Genomic DNA, 17,943 nt, shown 5'->3' with positions numbered 1-17,943 from the left:
TTTCAAAACCCAACAAGCACAATATGGTTTCTGGTTATGATATGAATTATGATCAGTATTGTCTACAGCATGTAACCTAACAAAGCACAACCAAAGCACAGGTAGGTACCCTACGCTCTGTCAAACGATCTGTATCGACAGATGTCAAATTATCAACTAGCATGCAATCCCCATAAGCAACTGCACAGATTTGCAGGAAAACAAAACAAAAAAAATATCAACCACTTGGTTAAATAATCCGAAGAAAGTAATGGCGAGCATGCTAATTTCTGACACGGAAGATAGAAGATGTTGACTCGGGCAAATACCCATCAGTTTGATTGGGTTGGGAGACCTTGTATCCATTTATTTAATTCTGCATCTTTGGGCACAAATGCCTGTTGCTTTTGAGAGAATGTAGAATTGGAAGCTAGTCTTGTTTGAAGAGTTCACGCCCAATGATCAGTCGCCTGATCTCGCTGGTCCCAGCGCCAATCTCGAACAGTTTCGCATCTCTGAGAAGACGACCTGTTGGGTACTCGTTTACATACCCATTCCCACCAAGACACTGGATAGCCTGCATGTCACAGTGACCACAAAGGAATATTACCTTACTTTGCAATGAAATGGTCAACCATGTGATTTGAATGCATGCTCTAATCACAGTTGACAAAGCATGGTCTTGGCAATTGGGTAGGTAATAGTTTTTCAAGCATACCAACAGAACCCACTTGCATGACCTATGAGCTACATCAAATTGGACCATGTATACTACTTGCGATGAATGCAAACTCTAACTAGAAGGATAGAGAGTGGTGCCTTGTCATGTGCAGGTTCTGTAGTTAGGTTTGACCTACAAATTTCCTCTACTTCTGTTATGCATACATGAAGCATTTCATTAACTAAATTTTGGGAAAATAAAATTGCATGCAGTAGACATAACAAATTTCATTAACTAAATTTCCATGCACTCTAAAAAGGACCGAGTGTGGAAAGCTCAATTCGTAACTAGGAAAACAAAAACATCCCAAAGTGTACCACACAAAACCAATAAAAACTATAAAGCAGTGCCCATATGATGAAGCAGGAAATGATGAATTGAAGCAAAAGTTCAACATGTACAATTAATGTAGAAAATTTGTTCAAAAATAGTCCCATTGAATAGTTCTTGCTAAACTTCTGAAATAGCTGAAACTTCATCCTTTCATTCCATTCATAATTTCAGCAGGTTTTCCAACTTTGTCCACACAAAGCAGAATCTTTTTCTCATGGGATCCCGGAGAAAAGTATCACAGAAAAGAAGATGTACTCTACTATGAGAATATAACGTGAAATCCAAGGACAAAGTTTCTAGTACCTGAAGAGCGACCTGAGTAGCCTTTTCAGCAGCCAGGAGAATAACGCCAGCACAGTCCTGAACAATTTGCATTTTGCAGATTTTAGGAAAAGAAAGTACAGTTTGTAGTCATAAGAGGATAAGAGCATGCATTTTAACAAAAGCTAGAGCATCAGAAAACATAGTAGCGATCCAGTTTTTAGATCCATCACCCCACTAGCGTGAACTGTTCAAGCTTTTAATATACTATCACTATCAAAATTAAAGCAATTTTGATATGCAAACCAGATGAATCGCACATATTTACTTGTAAAGCATGAAATGCTAATAAGCAAATGACAACAAATAAAACATATGACCTTTAGCATTGTGAGGTATGGGACGGAGAAATAATGATGTTCAAACGTACCTTTCGGTCAACTTTTCCATTGTCACAGTCCCGAGCAACTGAATAAACAAATGCTCTGACAACAAGGAAAGCAATCAGTCTCTCTAACATCTAACTGCTAAAACATTAATGTATGTTGTCATGCAATTCAAAGTGCTACCTTGATGACTGTAAGGAAGTATACATATCAGCCAGTTTTCCCTGTATGGATGATACATTTGGTTTGAGTCCCACAAAATTGTTCAGATCTTTACATCTTGAAGAAGGATTAAGCACAGCTTAATCGAATCTCGTACCTGTATAAATTGAAACTCTCCAATTGGGTGGCCAAACTGTTCTCGCTGTCGAACGTAAGGAATAGCTTCATCAAGGCATGCCTGCATAAGTCCGAGAGGGCCAGCAGCTAGAACAAGTCTTTCCAAATCTAGCCCCGACATCATGACATAAACTCCTGTGAGAAAGATAAGAAATTAATGGTGCAATGAAATTTCAATTTCTCTGCTGAAACATTCCAAAAGAACAAGCACATGCTTTCTAGCCAATATGCAGCATCCTAGAATAGTAGAATTCATAAAGCAAGCATCTAACCATCAAGACAAAAGGGAAAAAGAGAACATACTTCACCAAGAAATCAAATAGCTACATATTGATTCTCCAAATTAACTATGCTAGTCATGAACATTGGTGCATTTGTTAACCTAGAAAGATTACCAGATTTTCCCAAAAGATTTTAATACAAAAAAGATCTAAATGAAGAGGACAGATTTTCCACGTCAAATGCAGCTTGTTGTTGATTTCATTAATAAAATAAACTGAAGGTCATCACTGCATTCAGTTCTTGGTCTCCATAATTTTCTGCTGTCCAGGTCCCTTGAGACCGAAAATTAATATGGAAAGCCTGTATTACACATGATACAGCCCTCAGACAAACTGGGCTGAATCTTTGATAGTATGCAACTATAGATTCTACATATGTGACATAGCTTTAGCAACACTATGTGATTAAGTGACATAACTTTAGAAAAACTACGAGATTTTTAATCTGATGTATGCTAAATTTGTAAGAAATTGACTCGGTAATAATGCTTTTATATCTTTTTTCAAAATTTCTGTTTTCTGATAAAAACTTTGAAATCTTTGTATCAGCACCTTTTCCTTCCTGTCCAAGCACATTCTCTTCAGGAACAAAGCAGTTTTCAAAGACAAGTTCACATCTGCAATACATAAGAGCTTGCTCAGATCATTTTAGAGACACATAAGGTCACATGAACTTTAAATATATATCTAATTGTCAAAGAAATCATACGTATCACTTCCTCGCATGCCAAGTTTATCTAACTTCTGAGCAGTACTGAATCTGCAAGAAAATGTAGCAATCACTAGAGAAAGACTTCAAAAATAATTGCAGCAAAACCTAATGACAATTGATTACAGGCACAGATATTTTCTCCTGCAACTACAGGTATCTACTGATCTGACCCAGACAATACCATTTATTTTGAATTTTTTATTATTAGAATCTAAAATGACATTTTCAGATGACACCTTTAAACTCAGGCAAAAGGGCTAAACCTAAAGAATTTCAGCAATGTACCCTGTCATTCAATATGAACTAACAAGCAAATGATAATTCTCTTCTTCTTCAATACATAACATCTACTGCAGCTTGAAAAGGAAAAAGCTGAAGACATTTTAGACATTCAACATGAAATTTATGAGGTGAACACTAAAGAATGCTATAAGTACCCAGGCATCCCCTTCTCGATTATAAACGCTGTAATTCCTTTGGATCCAGCACTGATGTCTGTTTTTGCATAAACGACCTGCAGAAGATTCACCAAATAATTACATCAAAAGAAACCCAGGAAAAAAGGACAAAGAATGAAGAAGCTATCACTGTTGTGAAGGGATGTTTGTTGTTTTCAAGAGTTCTCAGTATTGGTACATCAGGTTGTTGAACTCATGACAGCTATAGTTGTCATGATTACACATGGGTGTGATGTTCTTGCAAGTGCAAGAACCATAAAATCCTATGTGTACATAATAAACATGTGGTCAGAACATGCTCGAGTTAAATAAAGATACTATATAGAAGTAGGGTTAAGGCAGAAAATTGCATAGGCAAGTTAACAATATTTCAACTAAAATTCATGTAATTAACAAAATGATTACCAAAGTTTGGGCAACAGGTCCATTGGTACACCACATCTTGTTGCCATTTATCACATAACCACCATCAACTCGATCAGCTTTGCACTTCATGCTGACAACATCGGAACCAGCTGAAGTGTTCGACAAACTCATAAGAAATTGTAGAAGCAGAAAACATTAACTACTGCTCAAAAACAAAAGAATGAAACTTAAAGCATCAGACCAATTTATTACCGTTGGGCTCACTCATTGCCAGAGCCCCTACATGCTCCCCACTGATTAGCTTCACATTAAGACAAAGAAGAGTAAATAGCACAGAAACAGGAAAATTACTGTTCATAGGAAAAGTATTGTATAAATGAATGTATGCAATTAAACATGACGCAACACTCTATAAAAAAGATTCAGCAAAATTACAAAGTAGTAAGCACAGATCTAAGTCAGCATATACAGAAAATTATTGAAACTTGAATAGGATGTTTGTCCAACATTAGTGAAAAAGACAACAAAAAGGTAACAAGTTATGGATCAAATATCAGCTGTTTACTCCTTTTTTCAAATCTTGTTACCATCCACAATTAATTTTGTAATACACAAAGCTAGCACCATATCTGTCATTTCTGTCAAATGAGGAAACATCTAAACGTTTTCAAGATTAATAACCACATTAAGAGGGAACGCTAATAGTCATAAGAGGTGATGGAAAAAACCTTCAGCAAATACTTCTGCTTTTGTGCAGAGGTCCCATGCCTCACCTACAAAAAGACAACTAAATTTTACAATTAGTTACATCATTAGATAATTGCCAATGTATTCTACAGTTAATAACTATAGAACTTCCATGTACCAGTTGATTTATGCATAGGTTGGAATGGGCACCATAAGAAAGGCCAACAGATCCAGAAGCACGACTAATTTCCTCCATTGCAATACAGTGATACAAGTAACCAAGTCCAAGCCCTCCATATTCCTCTACAATGAATCAACCATTTGCAAGTTAGGTAGGCGACTAGGAACAATTTCTATCTAAATGGAACATTCTGATAGATAACAAAATACTTTTTGATGACAAAACTAGTGGTATACATGAAAGTAAAACAGACAAGGAAGAAAAGTCATGTGCAATGACAGGTCTTGCTAACTTACCGTAACATTTTGTTCAGTTAGGCTGTTAAAAGTCTGTAACACACTAATGTAAATGAATTAGTTGATTAAGTGGAACTATACTAGAACGTCAAGAAAAATATCCTCAATTTTGGAAATTGAATCATTTCATAGATTAAAAAAAGGCCGAATAATCGAAAAACCCCCTAAGTTTGAGAATTTTCTAGAGAACGCCCCAACTTTGAAAAATTCTTGCAAAGCACTCCTGGCTGCGTGAAAAGAACATTTTGCCCTTGCCTTCTTTGGCTTTTCGCTGGCTCCTCCCCCCTGTACCGCTTTCGCCACCGTCCCTACACACTCGTCAAGGGCATCATGGGTGCCCACACCAGCCCTAACTGCCTCCACCGCTTGCCGCAGGTGACAAGCTCCTATTCGAGGTTGAGGGGGGGTGACCGACGAGACCAACCCGCACACGGAGGTGTAGACGCGATGCTTATTTGGGGCGAAAGGGGATAGTCAATGGGGCTAGCTCACGCATGAAGGCACAAACAACCAAGGGAGGAGAGGCGGCTATTGGGTTTGATAATGGCGAGGACTCCACCGTTGGTCGCCTCGATGCGCGGCCACGCCTGCGCCGTGGGCGATTGTTTGGGGCGAAGGGCGATGGCCAACAAGGGTAGAATGTCACGACCTTAGCTGGATTTGCCTAAGTCGTGCGGCACCCTCGCGCGTCCGTCCGCAAAGGTCAGCCTCCCCGAAGCCTCCCATTGTCCCTTAGGACCACCAAAAGAGAGAACGGGTTAGAGAGAACGCCTCCAACGGGATCCACAAGCAAACATCTCCGAAAAACACTTCATAGACAATGCAAATTACAAACAGACTATTACAAGCTCTGAACAGTGGCACAACAAAGGGTAAAATGGTCCATTACAGACCGAAAAGCTCTCGAGCGTGTCCACATGACACAACCTTTATTTACAAGCCTAAAGAGGCCACCAACCCAACTAAAATGGGACTATTAAGCCTTCGGCCGCCCCTTTACATTCTGTACAAGGCATGAACATGCCAAAAGACACGGACATACATAAGCATTACATCAAACACCTTGTTTAGAAGTTTGTCCGTGACATTCTCCCCCACTTATCCCTTCGACGTCCTCGTCGAAGCCTTTGTGAACACTGCAACTCTTCACCTTTGCTGAGTCTTCAATCTTCTGCTCTAGCTGCAATGCGCCTCCTGGCTCCCAACTCCTCTCCGCTGCTGTTTTTGAGTAGTCGAACCTTTGATCCGCCATGCTGCTTCAACTCACCAATGACTCTGACTCTGGTGTGGGGTTGGCTGAGTTGTATTGATCTTCGTTGATTCCTGCGGATCCACCAAATGAAGGAAAAGACCATTCTTACTGCGCTAGTTTCTCAAAATTTCCACATGCTGCTTGAACTGGGTGGATGCTTGTTGGAGCTTTAACGAGCATCGCCTCGCAAACTTCTGAAGTTTTGGGTCCTTCCTCCACAAAATCTGCTCATTGACTCTTCTTTCAGTTAGTTGTCACATCCAAGTAGGTTCGCATCACTTCCGCTTTCGATTGGCATTTCGTTGGGAAATGAAGCGGACAATCTACTCTCAGTAGCACTGATCACCGTTGGTGAGGATTTGACAACTATTGTCTTCCATTATCTTCGAAGGGTCTTTGAACTTGTGCAGAGCTCCTCTGCTGGATAGATAAGAGAACTGGGGTACTCGGTTTCACCCATTCTCTTAAGAGTTGAGAAGGCAAAGGTTACTTGACTTCGCCCGCCTCCTCGAGGTTGTACTTCATGCATCGAGCTGGTTACTGGCCTTCGCCTGCTCTTTGCTCACACTTCTGAAGCACTTGAAGTGTTTGCACTCCTTGCGTTGAGTTAGCTACTGTGATTCACCTTCTCAATGCCATTGAACTTCTGGAATGCAGGAAGTTTTCACCCCAACTTGGAGTAATTCTCTGATAGATGAGGTCGCCTCTGGGATTGTACCGTCTTCTCCATCAACCCTGCCGCCTACTCCACTGAGTAGCAAAGGTACAGCACCACGTACTGCTTGCTTCGTTCCTTGGTCATGCACTCTTGCATGACCCGAAGTCCTTCACTTACGGCTATCTTGATGAGAAACTTGTTGACACCGGTCTTACGAAGTTTCTTGGCCTCTGCCCTTCAGCCTTGTCTCGGTACTTGGAGATTGCCTCTGCATGCTCCACCTCCTCGGCCCCTTTCACGACCAAGCGCTCTCCCTCCGTGAGAGCAAGGGATCAATGACTTTGACGGAAGTCCCGCCTCTGCGGTACCATGGCGCTGCCATGCCCATGGCCCTACTATCCGTCGCTTCGCATCTACATCCCTTTTCTTCATGATCAGCAGATATGTCTCCGTGACACTCCTCTAAGTCCACCTCCATTCTAACTGATGCTTGATTTTGGGTAGCTAAGTCCCTCTGGACTCGTCGTCGCTTCCTCGCCCCTTTCGACCCCCTGCTTCAACACCTCTGTGTTCTCCAAGCAGTCTGTTTGGTCGATGGAAAGACAGACTGCAACTCCCATGCATGGCCTCTGCCATCACGTTGTAGGGTTTGCACCAATTCTGTTCTCCTTAGCTTCCTTGGTAGCAACGTTCGCTTACTCGACCTTGTCCTCTGACTTGTCGGGCTGCCTTAAGCGAATATGAGCTCTGGAGCAGTCCAACTCTCCAGCTGCTTCGATCATACCTCTGCATGATCAAGTCCCTCCCATGGGACTCACTGGCACTTGCATTCGAACTTTTCCCTTGGTGGAACCCAGCCCCCATATGCTGATGACCAAGGTTTTCATCCGATACAAAATTCGATGCACGCCCGGAAGACCCGCCTCTGCGGTACCATGGCCTTCACTCCTTAAATCCATAGCCCTTCTTGCCGTCGTGTTGTTCACCAAAGCGGAGCTCCCAGTAGCTCCCGATCATACCTCCATATGATCTCATCCCTCACGGGACTCTGTCGTGTGTGTCGCCTTGCCACGAACTGTTCCACCACGATCCGCTGCACCATGTCGCCTCCTGGTGACATCTCCATTGCATTCTGATCCTTGTGGAATAAACTCGAATTGTGAACCCTCCATGTGTGGCCTCTGCCAATACATCGCAGGATCTCTTCCACCTTCGGTTGTGTTCGCTCCTTTGGCAATCGACCTTCATCCACCCACTCCTGGGTCACACCTAGATGAAGCACCGCTCTAGGACAGTCCGTCGCCTAGTAGCTCCCGAAGTCCCCCGACTTCACTGTAATTTGTGCACCATTGTCTGGATCCTGGGCCTCTGCCCCTACCAGCACAATCTCCACTGCGCATCGCTTCCCTCATGGCAACTTGAATGACAACACTGTGGCATATTCTTCAAGAGTACCCGCCTCCGCGTCCTCTTGCCCCGTGCTAAGGCCTTCTGAACCCAACTTCGCCTCCGCAAATTGAGTCGCCTTAGTTCCTCCATCAAATGCTCCTCCGAGATAAGGTGCATGTGCCCCGAAGCTCCCTTCGTCTTTGGCACCATGCAAGATGAGTCCGCTCCGTCAGAATGAAGGACCCATGGAACAACATGATTATACTCCTGCCTCTGTAAGAGTTCATGTCCTTGACCTCTGTCTAGGGAAAGCACTGTGCCTCTGCTCCATGTTCCAACTTCTATGCTGGCTCCCTTCAAGCGGCTTGAGTACTTCGCCAAGTTACACCCAAGTTGCTCCGCTCCTCGTGTTTGCATTGAGTCGATGGTGGCCCTTGCGTCCACCATTCCACGGGTCAGCCCTTTCTTGAGTCCGATCTCCATATCGACTCCAAGTGTGTCTCCATTTGAGCTGCTTTGGGTCGCTCCCCCACTTGATCTCGCAATGCATCCACCAATGCATTCTCCCAAGCGAGATCATGCGACGACTCCTCGCCGCTTGCTCAGTCCATCGAGCTTCATGGAGTTGTTGTTTGTTGAGGTACTCCTCCTCAACATGTGCAGTCCGTCGCACATGATTCTCCCTCTGGAGAGCCGGGACTTATCCCTCCTGGATAACTGTCCCCTTTGGAGCAACATCTCTCTTCGTTTCGGAGACCACCATCCCCTTGGACTATTCCGATCTGCTGGACAAACTATGCATTGTTCTGCCTCCTGCAAACGCACTTGCTAGATTGCGACTCCCCGTCAATACAGCCCCCACTGCGCCCCTCAAGGCCTAGCAACATGCTGAACTCATTGCACACTTCAGCCTCCTACAGACGTATCCTTCACATGCCGAAGAGAAAGTTTCAATGCTCCATGGCGCCGAATTTCGGTCGCCTTGGGATGGCCACGAACATTCCATCGTCCGCATACAAGCCCATGCATGAGTACCAAATTCTTCGAGTTAGCAATTCCCCTCACCTCTGTGAGCTTTGCATAACTCTTTTGGTCGTTGAGCAACTCATTCCACCTTGCATGGTCTCATTCTTGCCAAGCGCCTCGCTTGCCTAGAGCACCATCAAGTATAGTTGTCAACGTTGAGCCGTAGCTCAAACTCAGCCATCCCAACCTTTGTGCGCTCCAAATTCTTCCAAGCTTGCCTGTTCTCGTGGTGCCTCTTGCGCGAAGGGTTGGCCATTCCTCTGAATGCCAATGTTAGATGCCCACTCCTCCGAGCGACTCCTTTTCCCTACATCTCCATGCCCGTTTTCCCCCAAACGGTCGCGCGTGTGCTGACTGCCCTCAACGCAGCCCCACTAGGTCCCCCACGTTTGCATGCTAAGTGTTTCTATGAGTGCTTGTCCCGCTCTGATACCAAATGTCACGACCTTAGCTGGATTTGCCTAAGTCGTGCGGCACCCTCGCGCGTCCGTCCGCAAAGGTCAGCCTCCCCGAAGCCTCCCATTGTCCCTTAGGACCACCAAAAGAGAGAACGGGTTAGAGAGAACGCCTCCAACGGGATCCACAAGCAAACATCTCCGAAAAACACTTCATAGACAATGCAAATTACAAACAGACTATTACAAGCTCTGAACAGTGGCACAACAAAGGGTAAAATGGTCCATTACAGACCGAAAAGCTCTCGAGCGTGTCCACATGACACAACCTTTATTTACAAGCCTAAAGAGGCCACCAACCCAACTAAAATGGGACTATTAAGCCTTCGGCCGCCCCTTTACATTCTGTACAAGGCATGAACATGCCAAAAGACACGGACATACATAAGCATTACATCAAACACCTTGTTTAGAAGTTTGTCCGTGACAGTTGGTCGCCTCGATGCGCGGCCACGCCTGCGCCGTGGGCGATTGTTTGGGGCGAAGGGCGATGGCCAACAAGGGTAGAATGGTCATTTTGAAGAAAAAGGGACGTTCTGTGAGTTTTTTTTTAAGTTAGGACGCTATAGACTTTTTCCCAGAATTCACCCTTAAAAAATTGTGCACTCCAGGAAAGTTTTATAATTTTCTTAGAACAAATTAAGAAAGCTGAAATTGGTAAAAAGTGTACTCATGTTTTCTTAAAAATCTGGTTCTCTGGTTAGTTTCTGTAGATTTCAGAATATTTGATTCAAAAGTATGATTAAAAAAACTTGGTTTTCAGAGCATGAAAACACATATCTCAAATGGTCACCTCAAAAATAGATATGATGATATTTTCAAGAGAATAAATATGTCAAGATCTAACGGAAGACGTCAAATATACTACAAAATAGTATACTAATGTGATAAACGTAGTTCAACATATTAAATATAATAGATCTGATGTAACACATTATACTTTATTCTGGACAATTGCTTTTCAACAAGTAAAATATAAGGATCAAATCTTACCCTCATCTTCAATTTAATTAGACAACTAAAAAAGAAAATTAGTGAAGCAAACTAAAAAACTCATGGAATAAAAAAGCAACAGCAGTGGCACCGTTACCTGGAGCTGTGATGCCATGGAGATCGAAATCGCCCATAAGTTTCCACAAGTTCACATCCTAAAAGACATTACACAAAGATCAGATGCCACGGTGATGACTTCAGCCCCATCAAACAATCAACAGCAACACAACCTGGGGAAAGTGGTTCGTAGCATCAATCTTGGCCGCATGCGGAGCAATGTTTTCTTGTGCGAACTGATGAACGCTCTCTTTAAACTACAAGTATCACGAACACAAAAGCTCGTAACAAAATCATAAAGGGAAAAATCTTTAACGACAGGGGAAAAAAGTACTTTTTAATTAATAATAATAATCCACGGATCGCACAAAGAAATAACCAAATCATTTTGGTTATCCCGTTCTATTAATCAGCCGATCACCACCGAACCATTTTGGTATTCTAACCTTAGCCTCAACAATCGTTTAATCTCAATCAGAGATCCAACGGTAGCTCGGGAGCTTTAGCAAAAACCATATTCTGAGAGTCGGGAGGTTTAGAAACTTCACCTGCTTCTGTGTATCATCGAAGAGGAGGGAGGTGGAGAAAAAAGCCCTCTGCTTACTCCAATGATCCCAGCATAGGATAGCAGAGCGTCTGGTAGCGCGCAATCGCTGCATCTTGGAATCGATTAACCGGTAATTCCAGCGAAAACGAGGAGAGAAAAATCGCGTTATGTATGGATAGTCTTGGAACGAGAACAGAAAAAATGTCGGCGACGCGGGTTACGTTGCCATGAGATAACGATCACAGTAGGTGCGTCGCGCATACGTTTTCCCTACTGCTACAACCTACCCTTATCCATTCCCTTCTCAAAGCAGGTGCGCCGCGTCATATGTTTTGGGTACATATGAGCGACTCTCTGCCTGCCTTGTTGTTGTTGGAGGCAGCGGCGAGGGCTTCCGCCGGCTGCTCTGATCTTGCCAATTGAAACCCTGGTAGACGCAAGTGCTGCCGCACAGCATGTTTGACTTGGTGGTGAACTTCGAGCCTCACATGAACCCGAGTTAATTTGTAGGGTGGATGTCATGGGTTAATCATACAGTACGGCTGGCTTGGGTTCAAGCAAAATCTTTGGGTCGGGTTGATGGCCGGTATCTTTGTCAAATGCTTGAAACCCGACCCGACCGGACCCGACCGGACCCGACCAGACTCTATCCACCCGGCCTGACCCATCCCAATTCCCATGTCGAAAAGGGTGGAAATAGGGGAGGAGAAAAACCCTAGCCGCCTATCCATATACAGCAACTAGGAAGCGAATCATTGGACTCCTCCGTTTGTTGCTCCTGTAGAGGGACGAGAAGGCGGCTTCGCAAATCATGGTTTCGGGTTCGGGGCTATGCCCGAGGCGGGTGGTGGTGGACGCGCGCCACCACATGCTGGGACGGCTGGCGTCGATCGTGGCCAAGGAGCTCCTCAATGGGCAGCGCGTGGTGATCGTCCGCTGTGAGGAGATCTGCCTTTCCGGGGGGCTCGTCCGTCAAAAGATGAAGTACCTCCGCTTTCTCCGCAAGCGCATGAACACCAAGCCCTCTCATGGCCCCATCCACTTCCGCGCCCCCGCCAAGATCCTCTGGCGCACCATCCGCGGGTAATCTCAAAATCATCTTCGCATAACATAGAGGACAGGTTGAAGATCTGATTTTGGTGATCGTTAGTATGATAAAAATGAAACCTTGCTGTTTTCTTCTTTGGATCGATTCGGTGGCTAAATGTTCCATCTGTATTCTTGTATCTGTTTAGGATGATTCCTCACAAGACGAAGCGTGGGGCCGCTGCGTTGGCAAGGCTCAAGGCATACGAGGGGGTGCCACCTCCGTATGATAAGATCAAGAGGATGGTTATTCCTGACGCCCTCAAGTATGAAGTATTTTGTTTGATTGATTTCGACTGCAAATGTTTCAATGTTATCTGGTCTTTGTTGGTGAAATGCTCAACGTGTTTTTAGGGTATTGAGGCTTCAACCCGGCCATAGATACTGCTTGCTTGGCCGGCTGTCCTCGGAGGTCGGATGGAATTATTATGATACCGTCAAGGTCAGATCAAATTGGCCCTATGCTCTCTTTTATGTTTAAATTATATGCTGTATTTTTTTGCTTACCTGCTCGTGATTACGTTTATGCTGGACTTCAAAAATCTAAGAATCTATTTCGAAGCACATTTGATTTGTGAAAAAGTAATCATAACTTGATATCCACTAATAAAGTTATCATATGTATATATAGTCGACAGCAATGTAGATTGAATCTTTTATATATTTAGGAGAGCCTGTCTTAGGTTGTAATGCATTTATGGTCCTTCATTGTAGATTGAAATGATCAGTTGTTTATTGATTCCCTAATGATGTAAGTGATAACAATGTTTTTGCAAAACTGAATAACCTATGTGCACAGCAGATTTGATCTATGAATTTTCGAGCTGACATGTTAACTTCTTGTAGAGAATGCTTTGGTTGCTTGTGGGAAATGTGATGAATATTTACTTTTTTTTTAGAGCCAAGAATTATGCCAAGCTATGGTGACTTGATTTGCTGAATTATTTTATTGTGAAAATTTTCATTTTAAATTCGAAATATGCTATATTGAACTTTACTATCTATAATTTTCATTTTAATGTTGTTTCTCCATGGTATTTGCCATTTCCCTTTGACGAATTAGATAGAAAAGGCACTTGAAATGTCTCCATGGGCAAACTGAAATTGTTTACTTTTGTGTTCTGGAACCAACAATTAAAACAGTAATTTGTTTTGACTGTTTGTTTTGACTTCTGGACATTAATTACAATCCTATGTGCCTTCAAAACTATAAAGGTATAGTCACCTTAGAATTTTTCAAGAGTATAACACACTTTTATGATGCATTCTTCGGTTTGTCACTCAGTTACTTTCTTTATAGTGCCGTGTGCTGAGCCGTCAGCTGTCTTTATTGTTGTGCTAAAGCTATATAGATTTTTGTGTGCTTAACTGATCAAAATGCTAATGCTACCGTGCAGGTGCTCGAGGCAAAGAGGAAAGAGAGGGCCGCGGTAGCTTATGAGAGGAGAAAGCAGCTTACAAAGCTTAGGTTGAAGGCAGAAAAGGCTGCTGGGGATAAGCTTGGTTCCCAGCTTGACATCCTTGCGCCATTGAAGTACTGAGTTGATTGGGTAGTTTTGTTACAACAATATTAGCCATTTTATCATTTTTGTTTGGTTAGACTGAGTTTATCATGGTATGGATGTGTATGCTGCGACATTGGATTTCTTAGTTTTGAGCGTTGCATTGGTTGGAAAACGTTGGTCCTTTATTAATTGGTTTCTCCCTTAATTGTTGAATGGGTTAATGCTGATGCTGTGGCTACTTGTGGTTTTATATGCGCACGTCAATCTAAATCGTCACTTGCGAGAGATGCATGAAACCTTTTACAGTGTGGTGTTAAGCAAGGTGTAATATTTTATTATTTACAGTTCTTTTTATCGATAACTCCCATAATCTTTTTAAAAATATTAAAATAATATTTTGTTATTTACAATTAAGCTTACTATTCATAATATCTTTTTTACTGCTGACAATTTTTTTATCTTTTTAAAAAAATAATAAAATATTATTTTTCTTATTTGCAGTCATAATTCTATCTTTTTCTTTTCCCCGCACCCTTAATTCTCCCATCCGATTTGACGCCGGCTATCAGTAGCGCAGCCCTAGTCTGACGCTTCAATGATACGGTGGATCGAGAGCACATCGAAGTTAGAATTCATTGATGATATCCTTGATTACTGATCGAGGCCGGGCCCGAGTGTGTCCGATCCGGCCTGGCCCAATTCATATCATAAATGCCAGAGAGAGGGAGGAAGCGAAAAACCCTAGCCGCCCACCCATATACAGTAGCTTGGCATCCCACTACCGTTCGTGTTCCGAAGCGACTGTACGACTATGTTTCTTGCTCCGTTTGACGGGTCAAGAAGGCGGCTTGGCCAATCATATGGTTTCGGGGTCTGGGCTGTGCGCGAGGAACTCCTCTAACGGGCAACCCGTTGTGGCCGTCTGCTGCGAGGAGATCTGCCTTTCCGAGGGGCTCGTCCGCCAAAAGATGAAGTACCTCCGCTTTCTCCGCAAGCGCATGAACTCCGAGCCCTCCCACGGCCCCGTCCACTTTCGCACCCCTGCCAAGATCCTCTGGCGCACCCCGTCTGCGGGTAATCTCAATCATCTTGACATAACATGATGACAGGTAGAAGATCTGATTTTGGCGACCCTTGGGACGATATAAAAAATGCGATCTTGCCTTTTTTTTTGGATCGTCTCGGTGGCTAAATGATCTATCTGTATTCTTATCTCTGTTTGCTCATGATGATTCCTCACAAGACGAAAGGTGGAGCCGCTGCGTTGGCAAGGCTCAAGGCACACGAGGGGGTGCCACCTCCGTACGATAAGATGAAGAGGATGGTTATTTCGGACGCCCTCAAGTGTAAGTTTTTTGTTTGATTGTTCGAGTGCAAATGTTTTCGTTATCTGGTCTTGTTGATGAAATGCTCGATGTGTTTTTACGTTATTGAGGTTTCAACCCGTCCATAGATACTGCTTGTTTGGTCGGCTGTCATCTGAGGTTGGATGGAATTAATATGATACCGTTAAGGTCAGATCAAATCGGCGGTATGCTCTCTTTTACGTTTCAACCATAAGCTGTATTTTGTTGCTTACCTACTCGGGGTAATGTGTATACTCGATTTTTAACATCTAAGAATCTATTTCAAAGTATATTTGTTTTGTGAAAAAGTGATGATAACTTGATACTTGCTAATAAAGGATAGGTTGGACTTTTCATATATATATGTCTTTTTTTATATTCAGGATGGCCTGCCTTAAACTGTAGTGAATTTATTTTTTTTGCTTGTAGATTGAAATGATCAACTGTTTATTAGGGGTGTTTAAACTTATTCGAATAAAATCAAATCAAAAAATTGGTTTGGTTCAGTTAAGATAAGGTAGTTCGAACGGGAAAAAGTTCAGGCCCACCTAACCTAATTGGTTCAAAACTGGTTAATCTAACTTGGTTAGCCGGTTTTTAATTTCAAGATATTTAAAAAATGAATTTTTAAAATGAACCGATTCAGTTCAGTGAATCGAACCAAAGTCTTGGTCCAATTGGGTTGGCCATTTTTAAAAAGTTCCCATCACAATTGTCACCTTAAACATTCTCAAAAGGTTCCTGTATAACATCCAATCAAATGCATTAACAAGAATTAAGGCGAGAAAAGGAGGGTGACATAGACAAGAATGCACATTTTTCTCATACCTTTTGCTCTTTTGGACTGGTTTGAACTGGCTGAGGCCTTGACATAATGAAGTCGATCGGGCTGATGTTTTTTAAATTAAAATGGGTTTGGTAAGGTCCGAACCAATTAACAGAATCAAAGAATAGTACCCTTCCAAACTGGAACCATTTGTGGTCTTCAAAATCGAACTATTGATGGACCGGTTTGAACCGAACCAATTCAGAACAGGTTTGGTTCAGCTTTGGTTCCGTTTGAACACTTCTATTGTTTATTGATTCCTTAATGATGTAAGTGGTAATAAAGTTTTTGCAAAACTTAAAAACCTATGTCCACAGTATATTTGTTCTGTGAGCATTTTCGAGCTACCACAGTATATTTGAAGAGATTGCTTTTGTTGCATATTTGCAACAATGTGTGGTCTGATGTCCTAGTTTGAGGGAAATGTTATACATATTTACTTGTCTTTAGAATCAAGAATCATGGTAAACAACAGTGACTTGATTTACTGAATTATTTTATTATGAAAATTTTCATTTGAAATTTGATGTTATATAGAACTTTCCTATCAACATATTTCTATGTTGAAGTGCTTTGTAATGGAAATAACTAATTTAGTGATGCATCCATAGCAATGTTTTGAATGTTACTGTTGTTTGTCCATGGCTGTAGCCATTTCCATTTGACAAGTCAGATAGAAAAGACACTTCAAATGTCTCCTTGGGCATATTGAATTTGTTTAATTCTTCTGCCTGGCTTCTTGCATCCCTTCCTTGGTTATGCTTTAGATTGTGGAGATGCTGCATGACGGCATGAAAGAGGAGTTGGATCTCTTTTCTTTTCCTGTTTCCTCTCATAAAAGTCATGAATTTCTTTTATTTATGGTGATCAATTTTGAGCACTTCCTGCTAACTTTGTACACTATTTTGCAAATTTCCGAAGCATGAAATCTCTAGATGATGAACTGATTATAAGCTATGGACTAACGTCCCATGAAGCCTTTGTCATAGTTACACTGATAGAGTTTCATGCTCTTATCATCATCTTCCTTTTCTCATGTCATGGATTGTGTCTCGATAGAAATTTTGTTTCATTCTTGCCAAATAAATTAATTGTGCTATGGTTTCACTGTTTGCCTCTTCTCTTCTCCGAATGATGATGAAATGTGATTTGATGCGATGGATGACATCCATATGAAGTTCATGTCATAGTTACACTGACAGAGAAGCATTTCTTGTTTTACTTTGTATAAAAATTACTTTGCTTTTTGATTCATAGTGCAGAATTGATTGTCATTGGAATTTCACATGTTTTTCTTTGATGTTCAATCTTTTTGCTTGATTCATATTATAGAATTGATCATCATGGGAATTTCACATGCTTGATTTGTGAGCTTCTGTTTTACCTGCTATTAATTGATTGCAGTTTTGAAAACCTGCTGGACTGCACTCCGTGTATGTTATTGGGCCCAGTAGATGGGGATAAGCCTGATGGAGCTGCAGAGGGCATAAGTCTAGTGGGTTGACTTGAGATATCAGTTTCCTCGATGGGCCCATTTATTGGTTGAATCTTCATCAAATATTGTTAGCTGCGTCTGCTAGATCTTTTGTCTTGCTTCTTGGATCCCTTTTTTTGTTATGCAGATTGTAGTGATGCCACATGATGCCGCAAGACTCTCATAGATGATGAATTGATTATGAGTTATGGACAGACATCTTATGAAGTTTTTATCATTGACCAATAAGAATTTCATGCTCATCATCATCTTCGTTTTCTTTTCTTATGCCATGGATGAGTCTCGCAAAAATTTTATTTGATTTTTAC

At 42.2% G+C, this 17,943-nt stretch overlaps 3 protein-coding genes across 7 annotated transcripts; 2 read left to right on the top strand and 1 right to left on the bottom strand.

Moving 5' to 3' along the window:
• Window positions 1-15: 15 nt before the first annotated feature.
• LOC103987326 (isovaleryl-CoA dehydrogenase, mitochondrial) lies at window positions 16-11,838 on the bottom strand. 2 transcript variants are annotated; one of them, XR_671877.3, is made up of 16 exons: window positions 11,379-11,838; window positions 11,004-11,087; window positions 10,871-10,928; window positions 4,702-4,826; window positions 4,565-4,609; window positions 4,089-4,137; window positions 3,876-3,985; window positions 3,450-3,526; window positions 3,010-3,060; window positions 2,853-2,917; window positions 2,000-2,154; window positions 1,864-1,904; window positions 1,725-1,779; window positions 1,337-1,393; window positions 309-556; window positions 16-180 (listed from the first exon to the last, which is right to left on the bottom strand). XR_671877.3 is itself a non-coding variant. In XM_009405595.3 (15 exons), exons 1-15 carry the CDS (start codon window positions 11,487-11,489, stop codon window positions 410-412), a joined length of 1,230 nt encoding a protein of 409 aa, XP_009403870.2. In that variant the 5' UTR covers window positions 11,490-11,838; the 3' UTR covers window positions 16-409. The 2 variants fall into 2 exon arrangements, 1 of the variants encoding a protein (XP_009403870.2); XM_009405595.3 differs by having other exon boundaries at window positions 16-556.
• A 235-nt stretch (window positions 11,839-12,073) lies between these two features.
• On the top strand, window positions 12,074-14,181 carry LOC103987325 (large ribosomal subunit protein uL13w). Its single transcript, XM_009405594.3, has 4 exons — window positions 12,074-12,460; window positions 12,613-12,729; window positions 12,818-12,905; window positions 13,861-14,181. Exons 1-4 carry the CDS (start codon window positions 12,189-12,191, stop codon window positions 14,002-14,004), a joined length of 621 nt encoding a protein of 206 aa, XP_009403869.2. The 5' UTR covers window positions 12,074-12,188; the 3' UTR covers window positions 14,005-14,181.
• Window positions 14,182-14,697: 516 nt separating this feature from the next.
• LOC103987324 (large ribosomal subunit protein uL13y-like) lies at window positions 14,698-17,883 on the top strand. 4 transcript variants are annotated; one of them, XR_671875.3, is made up of 3 exons: window positions 14,698-15,042; window positions 15,212-15,482; window positions 17,545-17,614. XR_671875.3 is itself a non-coding variant. In XM_065112060.1 (3 exons), the coding sequence occupies exons 1-2, from the start codon at window positions 15,161-15,163 to the stop codon at window positions 15,465-15,467; spliced, it is 225 nt and encodes a 74-aa protein (XP_064968132.1). In that variant the 5' UTR covers window positions 15,084-15,160; the 3' UTR covers window positions 15,468-15,499; window positions 17,545-17,883. The 4 variants fall into 4 exon arrangements, 1 of the variants encoding a protein (XP_064968132.1); XR_671874.3 differs by having other exon boundaries at window positions 15,212-15,499; window positions 17,545-17,597; XR_001978362.2 differs by having other exon boundaries at window positions 14,698-15,077; window positions 15,212-15,499; window positions 17,545-17,597.
• The last annotated feature ends 60 nt before the right edge of the window (window positions 17,884-17,943 follow it).

Source organism: Musa acuminata, chromosome BXJ2-6 (assembly GCF_036884655.1).
Source record: "Musa acuminata AAA Group cultivar baxijiao chromosome BXJ2-6, Cavendish_Baxijiao_AAA, whole genome shotgun sequence".
Taxonomy (NCBI): domain Eukaryota; kingdom Viridiplantae; phylum Streptophyta; class Magnoliopsida; order Zingiberales; family Musaceae; genus Musa; species Musa acuminata.
This window is presented reverse-complemented; position numbering and strand designations above follow the sequence as displayed.